General features: G+C 31.3%; 1 protein-coding gene across 5 annotated transcripts; it reads left to right on the forward strand.

Annotated features, from left to right (window-relative positions):
* The first annotated feature begins 332 nt into the window (after positions 1 to 332).
* On the forward strand, positions 333 to 6,881 carry LOC126698408 (calcineurin B-like protein 4). 5 transcript variants are annotated; one of them, XM_050395611.1, is made up of 10 exons: positions 333 to 538; positions 743 to 921; positions 3,069 to 3,178; positions 3,583 to 3,735; positions 4,921 to 4,980; positions 5,318 to 5,426; positions 5,603 to 5,655; positions 6,008 to 6,088; positions 6,172 to 6,284; positions 6,459 to 6,881. In XM_050395611.1, exons 4-10 carry the CDS (start codon positions 3,700 to 3,702, stop codon positions 6,520 to 6,522), a joined length of 516 nt encoding a protein of 171 aa, XP_050251568.1. In that variant the 5' UTR covers positions 333 to 538; positions 743 to 921; positions 3,069 to 3,178; positions 3,583 to 3,699; the 3' UTR covers positions 6,523 to 6,881. The 5 variants fall into 5 exon arrangements, with proteins under 5 accessions (XP_050251568.1, XP_050251567.1, XP_050251566.1 ...); XM_050395610.1 differs by lacking the exon at positions 743 to 921 and adding an exon at positions 4,681 to 4,763 and having other exon boundaries at positions 334 to 538; positions 3,583 to 3,757; XM_050395607.1 differs by lacking the exon at positions 743 to 921 and adding an exon at positions 4,681 to 4,763 and having other exon boundaries at positions 338 to 538.
* The last annotated feature ends 8,508 nt before the right edge of the window (positions 6,882 to 15,389 follow it).

Genomic DNA, 15,389 nt, shown 5'->3' on the forward strand with positions numbered 1-15,389 from the left:
TATAATTTTATGTGCATCACACGAGTGACAGGCTAATTTTCCCTCTTTATAACAAAACATCATAAAAGTGGAATCCTCGTAAAATCTTTCTTTCCCATGGGATGATTGGACTTGTCTCCCCGCTTTGGATGATTGGACTTGCAGCAAGTTGCGGTCCAGAGTGACAATGTCTTTTAATCTTTATGCAGTGCACCGACTCTCAGGTCAATTATACACCACACACGCCATGGTCCTGTAACAACAGTGCCCACTGCCCTATGTCTCATAGCTTAAAGTGGGGTCACCTGAGGCTGAAAGGAACTGAATCAAAATTAAATACTTCTACTTCAAACTTCAAACCCCTTCTCTTTTTCTTCTTCTTTTTCTCTTTCTATTTATAACATGCAATATGCATTGCATTTTTCATGTTATGGGAGTTATATGAGAGAGAGGAGAGAAAGTGAACTTTGACAAACACTCTCAATAAACAAAACACATAAATTAAGAGAAAAGTAACCAAACCAATCTCAACCTTCTCCTACTTAATCCATACTCCCAGGTAAAGACTCTCTCTCTCTCTCTCTCTCATACACGTGCACACCTTTGTCAGTGATCTTTTTATAGTGTCTCTATTCTTCTTCTTATATAAATTATCTTCCTTTTTTTCTTTTTTTTAAGGCGTTTGTTTGTTTGACTGAGAATTGGGTTGTGTTGGGTTCTCTTTTTTATTGTCTTTTCTTCTGGGTTTTCTTGCTGAAAACAGGTCTGTTCTTGAGTCCCAGCATTGGAAAATCTCTAAGGTTTCAAAAAAATTGCTAATTTCATTCTGGGCATATAGATTTCTGGGTTTCGAGATTGTTTCAGAAGTCAAGCTACTTATTCTTTCACCTTCATTCTTTTTTTGTTGATGATTGATCAATTTTCTTGTTCGGCTACTGGATGGTAATTCTGAATATTATGATCATAAGCAAAGTTCTTATTTTTTTCAACAACATCAAAAACAACTTAGTTCCACAATTTTGGATTGGCTATGGATCTTCAACAGAATCACGTGTCAGTAGTGGATTTATTCATGATAAAGTAATTAAATTTTACCCAGACCATCAACCGACCATAATGTCTTTTTCTTTTATAAAATATGACATTTATGATTTCCTTATAAGAGCTATATTACTCTAAAATTTCTGACTATCTCAAAAACAAAAGGTAGGTAGCAATGTAGCATTACAAAATAGAGATTTGCTGTTTATGCGGTTCTACATCTAGCATGAACTATTGTGATAATTTTGGAGACATCGCTTAACCGAAAAACTTAAGCCTATGGCTTAGGAAGTTCTTTATTTTTTCTTAATAGAGGACTTCGTCTTAACCATGTATAATCACATGTGAGTCTTTAATTTAGCATATAAGGACACACTTAACCTAAAGTTTAAGTTTATGAGTTTGTATCCAATTATATTATATTAATTCTTCAATTTCTATATTTCGCGTCCATGTCAGACTTCCACTTTTGTATATTTCTATTTGTTATATGTGGGCGTGTGTGTATCTTGAGGGTGGTGGTGGGGTTAGAAGGGGCTGTTCAATTAAGTTTCTTTATTTGTTAAATTGGTAGTTGTGTGGTAGACAGCTTGTTGAATTTGACTGCCTTGAATATTTCTTATGTACGTTGGGATTGTTATGGGGAGGTCAGCTTTGCTTACACTGGCTTTGCTGATTCCAAGGAATCAATTACTTGAGAAAAAAAATATTTGTGTTCATTCATTTTAATATCTAATGCAAGTGGTTTGATGCATGGTTGTTGCTCAGTCCCACATGGATGTATGGCTGTCAACATTACATGAGGCCATAAAAACTGTCTCCTTTCTTTGTTGACTAGGCCATTGAGTTCTATGAATTTTCTTTCTTTGCCACTTGATATCATTATAAAATTTGTGGTTATTCTCGCCCAATACATAGTCATATATATAATTGTTTAACAACAAGAGATCATATTTTACATCTCCAAGTTATGGGGATTTGATGAATAAGCTTTCAAAACTGATCAGGAAGCCAATTTGTCTCTATCTCTGCATGTTTTGGGTGTTTGATGAATATGCTTTCAAATCTGATTAGGAAGCTAATTTATCTTTATCTCTGCATTTGAAACAATATGAACTCCTCCTGCACTTTATGGACTGAATCATAAATCTATTCAATTCAAACTGGATATTTCTGAAGCAAGACTGATCGTATATGTGCGCTATATAATGCAACATTTACAATGTCAAGTGCTACTTAATGCAGTGACAAATAGCTTCTATGTAGAGTTAACTTCTTGTGTGATAGAGCTGGTTTATGGGATGTGTCATATATAAAGGGACAATTTTGTCTTCCTTTTAACTCAACATTCCGTTCTCTGAATCATCTGAATAGTTTGTTTCTTTCTAGTTAATTATTAGTTATTATTGTTGTTGTTGTTGCTGTTATATTTATATTATTATTCTTACTATAATAATTATTATTGTTTAGGGACTAACGTTTTTTTGTTGTCGAATAATTATTATTATGTTCTCATCATCTCATAATCTAAACCGCCCACCATTACCAAATAGTCTTTAATATGGTCTTGCTGCCCAAATTGCAAACAATGCATGACCGACCCTGATGCAAGAAGCACAATAGAATTTCAGAATTTATTATTTTTCCAGATTTCATTTTTGAATTTTGAACTTTTACTTATTGAATTTTAATTTTAATTTGTTATTTAATGTTGTTGAGGATTTTATGGGATGTAAATGTAATCCTTGAAGCCAATTAAAAAGAGGCTCTAGAAGTAGCTTGGGATATTCTAATAAGGGAAAAGAAAATGAAACAAGACAAATCCTAAGCTTCACAACCTATAATTTTCCTGAAAACCTTAGGTTTCACCACCTAAGGGTGCTTGGAATCACCACCTAAGGTTTTTGGGTAGATACTAGGGGGTGAAGCTTAGAATTTGTCATGTTTTATCTTCTTTTCCCTTACTTCTATTTTGCTAATTATTTTTTCTTGCATTAGACTCTGACCTATATTACTCATCCAATTTCATTTCCCTCTCTCTCAAACAGTAACCTGCAAGCTGTTGACTCGTGACACAGTTGTTCATCTTAGGCATGGCTCACTGGGACCAAGTTAATTAGCTTGTGCACTGATCATCAATGGATTGACTGTTCTGAAAGTAATTGAACATTCATTGTATACACTGGTTTAGTGTGCAGTTTACATATGTTGCTCTGTGAAGTCATTTCACCAAATCTAGGACACGTAGCACACTATCACCAGAATTGTGCACTGCTTTAAGCATTGAGTAGATGCATTCTTCTTGGTCAAAAGAAGATATGTCTCATCCACTTCTCTTCCTTATTACTGATGGTTTGGGTTCAATTGTTATACTGTTTGTCATTATGCCAATGGCAATGGCAACCCTGGCCCATTATGGTTTGGTGATCAGAGGACACAAATTATATTATCTAGCACTTCTCAGCATAGAAATCAGCAACATGTTTCATAGAATTTTGGTTCACTTTTTTTTAAGTGGTGGTTCATGATTGGCTTGTTCTTTATTCTTTTGTATGTTGGCAGGTGGGGCTTTTCCCAGTGGTATCACTGGCATGAAACTGTGGATTTTCAACATATTTGATAGTGTACTAGTTTGTTTAATGGGCTGCTTTTGCTCAAAGAAAGCTCAGCCACAAGGGTATGAGGATCCTATCGTTCTTGCTGCTGAAACACCTTGTGAGTATGCTTCTTGACCCTGGTATACTCTTGCAACTTGCTGTTTGCATCTGCTTGATTTCAGTAATGAACCATTTTAATAAGTAAATAAATTCATTAAAAACAGAGAAAAAGTTGGTGGAACCCAGTGCACGGGCAGTATAAAAAGGATGGGACAGAAAAAAGAAAAAAAAAAAATCTAAAATCAACTTATCCATAAATTCTAAGAAATCTGTTGAAGTAGATGAACTGGCAGCCTGCTCCCACTTGAGTAAACATCATAAGAACAAGAAATTCAAGTTCACCATTGAGAGCTCATTTCCTTCAAAAGTGTGTGCATTCCTTTCTTCCAAATACTCCACATCAATAATTGGAACCAATCCTGGTCATTTTTCAGATAATTTTGCTTAAGAACCTGTATCTGGCCTCAACACCTTTTTCTAGGCATTCGTCACTGTGTTTCAAAACTATTATCAGATTGTAAGCTCTAGCCATTTAATGTTTTGTGTTACTAGTTAAAGGTCAATACATAGATACAAGGTTTGGCATACCTCATGTGCCGGAAATCTCATGTACTGAAAATTGACTTAGATAATTGATACAATGAAAAGGCACTACACTGTAGTTTCACTCAAATTCAGAGGGAAATGTCAGGTTAAACAATCAAAATGCCCAAATCAGATCCAATATAATTATAAGGAGTTACGCATTACATGGTGAAAAAAGGAGCATTTGAGTCATTTATGGTATGATTAGGAGCATTGGGTTAGAAAGACAAGGGAGTTCCAGGTCTGGTTTCAGCTATATGAAGTTGTTTCAGTTTCAATCCATCATGCATGCTGCTAAGGATATGACCATACCTGCTGACCCCTCACCGTCATGAGTTGCATATCACCCAAAATTAATAGTTAGATTTCTGGATTTTTTTTTTTTTTTATAATGATTTTATAATTTTTATCTTTGCAGTTACTGTCAATGAAGTAGAGGCTTTATATGAACTTTTTAAGAAATTGAGCAGTTCAATAATTGATGATGGGCTCATTCACAAGGTGGGTTTGCTAGGTTTGCAAAGGAAACTTGTAACAATCCAATTTGTGTTAGGAATAGAATGTTATAGCTCCAACAAATTTAATATCTAGTTACTCTGATGGTTCTTAGTTGTTAAGTTTCTTCAAAATAATAATTTCTAAGTTATCTTGTCTGCAGGAAGAATTCCAGCTTGCACTCTTCAAGAACAGAAATAAAAAAAATCTCTTCGCGGACAGGGTATGTGATCCTCATTCCTCATCTCTAGTTTCGTGATCTTTGATTTCATCCCTGTGCTGCTGATATGACGAGCTATTACTAGTGCTGAGAAAATAATATTATGTACTGAATTATTTGTAACTAACATATCGCTGCTTGGTAGATGTTGACATTATAAGGAAGTAGCAAAGGCTGATATAATTGTGATTTTAAATTGTTATTGGTGCTACAACATTGTAGCATCCTCACCCTTTTTGTCACCCATATATGAAAATTCAACTTTATTTTGGACAAATGTAATAGTCTGCACTTGTTATTGTCTTCTTTCTAAATATATCAACCTGGTGTTTTCTTGTAGGTTTTCGATTTATTTGACATAAAGCGCAATGGGGTTATTGAGTTTGGAGAATTTGTTAGATCATTGGGTGTCTTTCATCCAAATGCACCTGTAGAAGACAAAATTGCATGTAAGATTAGTTTTTCAATAAAATATATACAATCACGTTTTTTCAATTCTCAGATTTCTGCTGTAAGTTAAACTGGAATAGTTATACCAAGTTATTTATCTCTTTTCACCACAATATTGTTCAGACATTCTACAAAGCACATTAGCATCTACTAAAAAGGTGGAATCTTTTTGCAGTTGCTTTTAAATTATATGACCTGAGGCAAACCGGATATATTGAGAGAGAGGAGGTGAGTATTGCCAATTGATTTCCTTCTCATCACATATCAATCCTGCAAATTCCAGTTTCTATAAATTTACTTCATTTTTTACAGATTACTGAAATTTCTTCTACACTGTGAGGCTTATACAAGTTATACATATTTCTATTAATTTGAGCTAACAAACCTACTTAAAAGGACTTGTATCACAAACTGCCATTATTTAGATTTAGTCTTTGGCCATTGTTTCATTGACGGTTACCTTTTGAATGTCATTGATAAAGGAATATGGCAGTGAAAATTTCAAGGTTGATGGTGGTAAAGATGTGTTTCTAAATCTACCTTGAGCAACCTAAGCTTACAATACTAAATTATTTGACAGTTGAAGGAAATGGTCTTGGCCCTTATGCATGAATCAGAATTGGTACTTTCAGATGATGTTATTGAAGTAATTGTGGATAAGGTGCAGATTTCTCTTACCTTTTCATCTCCACTTTTTCATGCTCATTCAAAGTATATATTCTAAACTCTCTTCTATTCCTATAGACTTATAATGAAGCAGATGCAAAAGGTGATGGAAGAATTGATCAAGAAGAGTGGAAGGAATTTGTTTTGAAAAATCCTTCTCTGTTAAAGAACATGACTCTACCGTATTTAAAGTGAGTAATAAGTTCATAATATTTCTCAATATCCAGATCACCCCAGAACTTGCATGTTCTTTTTATGACTACCAAGTTAACTTTGCTTGCCTCAGCCATTTGTTTGGATTTATATACAGTTTGCTTACTGGTGTTAAATCCTTGACACGCCAATATTTTTTTCCTACTTTCCAGGGATATAACACTAGCATTTCCCAGCTTTGTTGTAACTTCTGAAGTTGAAGAATCAGAAATATGACTTGGAATTCCATAAAGAGGTATATATCAACTATTTCATGTCCCATGATGGTGAAATATTTTGAACTACCTTTTATATGATGGAATGTGGACTTTGGAGGATATAATATCTAACTACAGTCAAAGAACTGAAGAGTTTGCAACTCCATGAAGCATAGCCAACAAACTAAGACTCGCTCCCCAGGCTGCACATTATCTTTGCTATCTTCAAATACATGTTCACGGAATGCGGCTGGTACCAATAATTTGTATATAGGTTTCATTTCTAATTCTATACCGAAGTTTTTAAATAAACTGTAAACTGAATAGAGATAAATGTATTTCATATTGTATATATTCCATGCTGCAAATTACTGGCTATGACTAATGAGAGGTTAATGCAAGGAGTTAAATCAAGTTTCTTAAAGGGACATAAATAATTCATTAACTTCATTCAAAATTATTTAGAATGGTATACAAAACATAGCAGCACAAAACTACCACTCATTTCATCCATATAATAAGAACTCACATATTTACCATGCATAACTCTATTCCTTTTCACAGAGAGAGAGAGAGAGAGAGAGAGAGAGAGAGATCCCTCATTGTGTTATTTCAGCTGGTTTGGCTGGACATAGAGAGTGTAAGATTTGTAATGCTCTTAATCTAAAATAGGTTTTGCTGTCTGTACGCAGAAGGGAGATCTAAAAGTGATTCAAAGCTAAACCATATAAGAATAAAAGTAGGAACTAAGAAGTTAGAGAGCTCCATGTTCTTTAACTTTGTCTGTGATTAAGTGTTGGAAATTGACTTGCGATTAAGGAGCCAACAATTTCATCAAACTTTGAGAGTATAATTAAAATTATATTTTTATAACAAAGTGTGAAAACATAATTTCAATTAAAAATAGAATCCTAAAACATGCTCTTTAATAAAAAGTATGTGAGTCCACAAACACAATTTCCATTAGACTATAAAATTTGTAAATAGTTTTGAGATTATAGTATTTGCTAAATGGAAAAGTTAACGATTTTCCTAAGGATGTTGGTTTAATAAATATTTTTATGGAAAAAGAAAAAAATTGCAAATTTTTATATTTCCCATGAAAATTGTGCTAAAATTTTTTTAAAATAATTTATTAATAATTTCCTTATACCATTTGGAAAAAAAGTTAAAAGATAAATTTTTGAGGAAAAATATCTCGAATAATGTAAGAGGTAATAGAAAAAGAGATAATGAAAAATAAAATAAAATAAAGTGAGACTTACACCGACCTTTTATACTTATCCAACTATCAGCTAAATAAAAGAAGGGTCATATTAACGTGTGTCTTTAGGGTAATAGTTAACAATCAATTTTAGGAAAATTTTAACACCACTTTAATAGGAAATGAAAAAAACTATCAAAATATTAATTACTTTTTTTTTTCTTTTCTCATAAAAATTTTCTTTAAATAAATTATTAATCATTATTCTAAGGTATTCATTAACTTTTTCATAAATAAAAGAAAAAATTGCCTTAAAAAAAAAAAAAAAAGTAAAGTGAACCATTCAAATGCGAGTGAGTCAAATTCTTGCACATTGATCAATAAACTTGGCAGCTCTTTATTGGCCATTGGATGAACAATCTCGATCAATGGACCATGTGAAGGGACAAAAAGTCATGTAGCTTTTATAGTAAACACGTGGCGTACGGACAGTGAAACAGCTTAGGAACCTTGGTCGCTTGTGAGGATTCTGCTCCTTTGTCTTCTATTGTACTTTATTTATTTTATTTTTCTGATTCCTCTGTGGGATTTTTTCTGTTCAAAAAAACAAAAGTTACTGAATAGTCACAGCTCACACGAGTAAATCATACAATTTTACTAAAGGTGCATCCTTCAACGAAAACAGGCTAAACAGCAATCATACAAAGCAAAGCACACAATTTGACAAGGATTTTCATAACTAGTCGAGGTGGCGGATTCGGACTGTTTGAGTTCTATTGCCGAAATGTACAGTACAGGTTCAATTTCGAAGGGTTAACATTTTATTTTATGAATCAAAATAGTGTACAAACTACAAAGTGTTAATTATGTCATTCCAATCTTTAATTCTTCTACTTTGATGTATAATAGACATCTCTATATATACTTACCTAATGCAATTATATTTTGAAATGTCACATCTATATTAATCTATATATATATATATAAAATCGAAACTTTTGCAACTCCCACAATTTTTCACGTTACCACTATTTTTTTATTTTTTAGATTCTTTTTATTTTAGGTTGTTATTATAATAGTTTAGTTTAAGTAAAACTCTATTAAATATATGTTTCAACCCAAACCCAACTAGAAATTTCATCTATGAATTCATAAACTATAAACCCTATAGACGCATAGCCATCCAAAACTGCAGACTCTCTTTCACCGGAGTAGTCTCCTTGCTTGCCTAAGATTCTTCTAATCAGAGCAACTGTTAATGTTAGGGGTGTTCGCGGTGCAGTGCGATTTTAGGTCATTTTTAGCACCGTACTTTGCGGTGCGGTTTAGCTAAAATCATAACTGCACTGCACCATATTTTTGCGGTTACATGTGCGGTGCGGTGCAGTGTGGTGCGATTCAAAGTTTAGTCAAAATCATAACCGCACCGCACCTTATTTTTACTGTCACATGTGCGATACGATGTATAAGATACAGTTTAAAGTCGGTATATTTTTCAAATTTTTTGGGCTTTTCCTACTTAGCCCAAAACTAATTTTTTCCTTTTTTTGGGCCAAGTTTTAAATTATTGAGCTAGTTTTTCTTTATTTTGGGTTGGCTTTTCTAGTCAACACTTGCTAGGGTTATTAAACTCTTTTATTTTTTTTGAAAACTAGAGTTATTAAACTATTAATAATATATTCAATATTAAAAATAAATAAATATATTAATATATAAAGAGGGTGCGGTGCAATGCGGTTTTCTTATTATAAAACCACAAACCGCCCTGCACCATGTGGTGTGGTGTGGTGTGGTGCGGTTATGCCATTTTGCGGGCAGTTTTGGTGTGGTTTGTGCGGTTTAGTGAACACCCCTAGTTAATGTTGTAGAGTCTTTCTTGTGGTATTCTACCGTTTTCCTTAAACTCAGATGAGAGGTGTGGCAACATATGCGTACTGTATTGAATTAGAATAGACGTGGGAAATACTTTGTAAGACATTTTATTATCAATCAATTTTTTTTAACCTTTTTCCTTAAGTCGTTGCTTCTGCTAAGCATTGTTGTTACATTGAACTTTTTTGTTATATTGAACTTTTTTTGTTTTATATAGATTACATCAATTACGATTGCACTATTATTCTTATTTTGAGCTTTCATTAAAAGAAAATACCTGTGAAAGTGTTTGTGAAAGGGACAAAGGTTTTTAGTGGTCACAGGTAAGGGAAGATTTTAGTGATTGAATATATTGGTCTTAAAGAGTGATTTGGGAGGGCAAAGAGTATTTGGCAAAACTTTTGTATAGCAATAGTTGTTTGATGAAAATTGATTTTGTTGCTCAAAAAAAAAAAATTTGATTTTGCTTAGAGGCATAAAATTCATCTTTGCAGAGGATTCACTTTGATCTTGTGATATAGCTGATATGGTTTAGATTTTAGCTTATCCTTGGATCACATTCAAAATGTAAGAGAAAGTTTCTAAGCCAAATTGGAAAGGGGCTAGGACTAAATTTTATTTTCCAATCTACTTCTTTGCCTTTGGAACTAAATCAAAACTAGATAGTATCTATGCCCTATACATATACTAAGATGATATGATTTACTAAGATGGATTCTTTTGTTTTATATTTGCTAGATAATCTTTAATCCATGGACTATGTGAATATAAGTTTGATTTGTATTAAAATTGGTAGAATTTTTTGTGTTGTGGTAGAATTTTACTAATGGAATTTGTAGAATTATTGATTTTTTTTCTTTATTAACACAGCTTGAATTTTTTTAGAAATAACATTAGTTAGATAAGAATCGAAGAAAAGTAATATCTGAGTTGGAAGATATTAATTACATTTTCTTTTCTAGCTTTGCTTTTAGAATTACAAGAGCTTCATTTTAAATACAATAAGTGTGAATGTTTCATGGCTAAGGAAACTCTTTAATTGTTGCATATTTAATGCATGTTCTTGAAAAAAATTTGTAAGTTTTTCAATAAGTGAGTCTTGAAAAAAATGTCTCAGTTATACTAGAATTGTGTATAGAGAGGCCATGGCATTAGTTGAGTTTCAATTGATCACATTTTATTTATTTATTTATAAATATTCATGTTTGAACGGTATCTTGTATAATTGCTACATATACTATATCATTAATGTCATCTCCTATTTATAAACATTTAAGCTACCACAATATTCATGTTTGAACGGTATCTTGAATATTTGAAATAATTTTTTAAACTACCACAATTAAAAAAAAAAATTGTCAATGGCAAAAAAATTAACAAAAATATTTTAAAACTCATATTTAATAGCTTTCCTGTGCATCATACGGTTTAGCGACTAGTTAAATATAATGTTCTTATAAAAAAATTAAATATAATTTTGGTGTCCACAATTTTATATAAATTGGAGAAACAAATATACACACATACAAGAGAGAGGGAAAAAGATTCTAAGTTTCTAACACAAAAGCATACTACAAATTTCACTCAAAAGACATGGTATTTTTTATATATAGATGTCATATTTCATGTTTTTCATTTTCATTAATTATTATTATTTGAATTTAACATTTCATTGAAGGCCTTTTGTCTAGTGCACCAAAACAAACACAAGGCCAGCCAGCTTTAGTCTAGGCCGAAGGCCCCCTCCCCGAAAAGTTTGAAAATGGTCCCAAAACCAAGACCCTCCATTAAAAAATAAATGGTCATGCTAACGAGTATCTTAGGGCAATGGTTAACAATTCATTTTAAGAAAGTTTTGACGTCACTTTTATGGAAAATGAAAAAATCTGTCATAACATTAATTTTTTTTTTTTTTTTTCCATAAAAACTTTATTTAAATGGATTGTTAACCATTACCCTAAAGGGCATCCGTTAGCATTTCCAAAAGAAAAAAAAAATACTTTGTACAAAAAAAATAAAAAAATTGTAACATATTTTACATTCTCCACCCCCCCCCCCCTCCTTTTTCCTTTCCAAGAAGGCCGTAAAATATTGAGCCAATAGTCCCAATTGAAGCCTTAAATTGTTTCAAAAAAATTGTTATGAGTGTGTTGAATAAGATTGATTGTGTCACAAGGAGGTTAAGTCGATTAAATATTATTATCAATTGTAAGAGATATGTTAATAATACCTAAAAAATAGTAATTAATTAGTAATTTTGAATCTTCAAAAACAAGAACAATCTTTATACAAAGATAACAATAATATGAAAAGTTAAATAAACAATATTTAATTGATATTTAAATATTTAAAAAAATACATTAAAATTTATTGCCGTAAACCTCAAAATGTATTGAATTAGTAGAAAGAGAGAGAGAGAGATTAAAGAAATGGATAGTTTTCAAAGTTGAAACTTTAAATCGATGGGAAGGCGTTTGTCACTAGTACTTAATGTTAATCAGTAAGACAAGGTAAAGTAATGACCTGCCCATCAATTCCGAAACAAATTGAAGAAAACAATGTATGACATAGATGCAAGTCCCTTAAATCAAAAAAACAAAAGGGAAGTCAATTTCTACTCTATTCTACAGACATATATACTTATCAAAACGGGTTTGTCACTTTGTTGTACTTTTTTTTTTCTTTTCAAAAATTGTTGGATTTCTTTCTTATTATTATATTCTTGAGTTTGTTCTTTGATGTTTTCCCGTTTTTCTATAATTTTGGTGATTAAATTATAATTTAAATATATTATTTTGAAGCAAATATAATATGTATTTTAAATATGTGTATTTTATTTCATTAAAATGAAAAATAAGCTATTGTAAGATAATCTAATATATATATATATATAGTTTCCCTTTTAGTCCCAAATTTCTTATTTAAATCGAGAATATAATGTACCAATGTTTTTTTCACCTTCTATTTATGCCGAATATTTAATGATTTTCATAATTTTGGACTATTATATGCCGAATCCTTTTTTCCCCTACAATATATTCCGAATGCTTCATCCCATGCATCCATGTATGTATCCGAATGGGGTACAGATTCATAAACTTTCAAATTTTGGATAAGAGCTTTGCCAAAAGTATTCATGATTCTGGTATATATACAAGAAACCATGAAGTTGTGTTGCAAAAATATTCAATAAAATCATGTCTTTTTTCTTTTTAATTTCTTCTTATAATTTGTCAACTTCTCGTGCCAATCAATCTAATGTCAATTTACAATTTAATTATGTTATGGATATGTTGAAATACGTTTGGCTTTATTCAATACTTTTGTATACTGTAGGTGATACAAAACACATATTTTTAAATGGTTACACGTTAATCTTGTGTTCCGTGCCCCATTCATGATTCTAGTATACAAGAAACCCAAAAATATTTAATAACATCATATCTTTTTTATCTTCATTTTTTATTACTTTTTATAATTTATCAAATTTTTACGCTAATCGATCTAATGTCAATTCACAATCTAATAAAGTTATGGATATGTACGTTGAAGTAAGGTTTGGCTTTATTCAATGTTTTTGTATACTGAAAGCGACATAGAATTAACACATATTTTAAAATGATTACACATTAATCACATATCTCGTTTGTGTCATACACACTTCATTTTCATTTTTAATTTTTTCCATTTCTTATTCAATTGGAATCCAACGGAAAATGCACAATACATAGTTAATAGTAAACGTGTTGCAACCAAATACCAAATATCTTCATTACCTATGTGCTAAAAAAACACATTTTCTTCCCCTAATATTAATTATTGGTGCAGGAAGCTTTAGGAGGTTTAGGCCAAGACAGTTTCAATATGAGGTAGTCTTATTCTAGTTTGGCTACTAGCTAGTTCCACTTGGTGACAGAAATCTATACATTATGTGTAACCAAACAAAAATGCTCAAATCATTTATGTCAAAATCGAGAAAGGATATTTGTAAATACCCTAAATAGCCATGGCACCAAGGTTTCTCAACATAATGACACCGCCCTTTTTCTTTTTTTTTCTTTTGGTATGAAAGGATGAAATTATATCATAAAAGCATAAAGTACTACAGTCAAGAACTAATTAAGCTAGTTCTAGAGGAAAAGAAGCAGGTTTATTTGTTATATATCCATGAACGTTCACCTCCAGCTAGAGAAAAAAAAAATTCTACTAATATCATACGGAAGCCTTAAACATTCCAAAAGAGTTGAAGTCCAAATCTGATAGCCCTAGTATTGATGCTGATTGGATTTCCTAAATTTAAGACAATTTCTTAGTAGGTGAATAACAATGACACCGGCTTTTTGAACTTTTATTGGTGGGTGAGTTACTTTGTTGGGCTAAATCTTTAACTTCCTCTTTCGTTTACCTTTCCTTTGTTGTTTTTGAGATAAGTAAATCATCTACTTTGAAAATTACAATCACTCATTTAAGTCCTTTTTACTCTTTTGATTTTATTAAAGTCAAAGATCTTCATCTTAAGAAAATACATTTGCTCTTTACCAGCTAATCTTACACTATATATCATCTACTTTTTTTTTTTTTTTTATGAAAATATATCATCTACTTAATCTGTTAACCATCACTGACAAAAGCGTAGCATTACTTTTTACAGTTTTATTATAAAGTCAATGATCTTATCTTAAGAAGAATTTTTTTATATTTTTTAACTCACCTGCTGGTCACAATTTAATCCTCCATATATTTTGCTCATCATATACTAGAAGAAGATGTGCCATTTAAAGTTCAGCCCATTAATAAATAAGATGATTACTCTTTAGCAAATATCTTATATATATATAATATTAGATCCTATAAAAAAAATAGATAGTTTATTTTCTTATTTCTTTTAATCCCTTTTTCCGTAAAGCTTTGAAGAATTAATGATGTAGCTAAGTTTATGTTTGAGAAAATAAAAATAGTATATCCTATGTTAAAGGATTTCATTAGTTGTTAAATGCATCACATTTCAATTAGATTTAGTAATATTAATTAGCATTCCAATATCTGCAGACAATGCAACTTGCTGTTGTAAAGACGTATTGAAAAGAAATAGAGAAAATAATTTAAGCCAATTCTTTTCACAAATACTTTATTTTTCAAGAAAATAGAGTACAAATTAAGTGCACATTCTTGCAATGAAATTTAGGTCTTCTTCTTTGCAAGATTGAAATTCAAAATATAAACTGTAATATACTGCTTTATTATTATTATTATTATTTTGGTAATAGGGAATATATAACAAACAGAAACTACATAGCCCAAGGGCCAGTATCAGTACGAAGCCTATTACATCTGAGACCAGTGAGGTCATATAATAAAAGCAAAGACATCTCCACAGGTGGAGTGTCTAAAAGAACAAAAGGCTGCTAGAGGCGAAGTGCCATTCTTGCAAGTTGGTCGACATGCATTTGCTTCTCTAAAACAGTGTTACAACTTCCACCTAGGACTTTTTTTATTATTATTAATTTATACAAGCAACATAAAAATGTAGACTTTTTTTTTTTGAAAATAAATTTAGACTTAATTAATAGGATAAATTAAGAGATTATTTTATACATACAACATAAAAATGTGGAAAATGAAGAGCCACGATTAATCACAAGACTATAGCTAGACAGGTCAACTACAAAGGATATGGTCAGATTTTTATCACAAAAATATGCTATATATCATTTTCATGATTCATACCAATTTCAAAAGAATTGTCATCAATATTGCAAAGATTGCGGCGGCCCTTTTGGATTTTGTCATAGGGTGTTAAGATTTGGTCG

The sequence above is a fragment of the Quercus robur genome, chromosome 9, assembly GCF_932294415.1.
Source record: "Quercus robur chromosome 9, dhQueRobu3.1, whole genome shotgun sequence".
In the NCBI taxonomy this organism is placed as follows: domain Eukaryota; kingdom Viridiplantae; phylum Streptophyta; class Magnoliopsida; order Fagales; family Fagaceae; genus Quercus; species Quercus robur.

Coding starts and splice junctions, on each gene's coding strand:
- LOC126698408 (XM_050395609.1), top strand. CDS start 3,612: ATGAAACTGTGGATTTTCAACATATTTGATAGTGTACTAGTTTGTTTA. Junction 3,736..4,680: donor TCTTGCTGCTGAAACACCTT/GTGAGTATGCTT, acceptor TTATCTTTGCAG/TTACTGTCAATGAAGTAGAG. Junction 5,656..6,007: donor GATATATTGAGAGAGAGGAG/GTGAGTATTGCC, acceptor ATTATTTGACAG/TTGAAGGAAATGGTCTTGGC.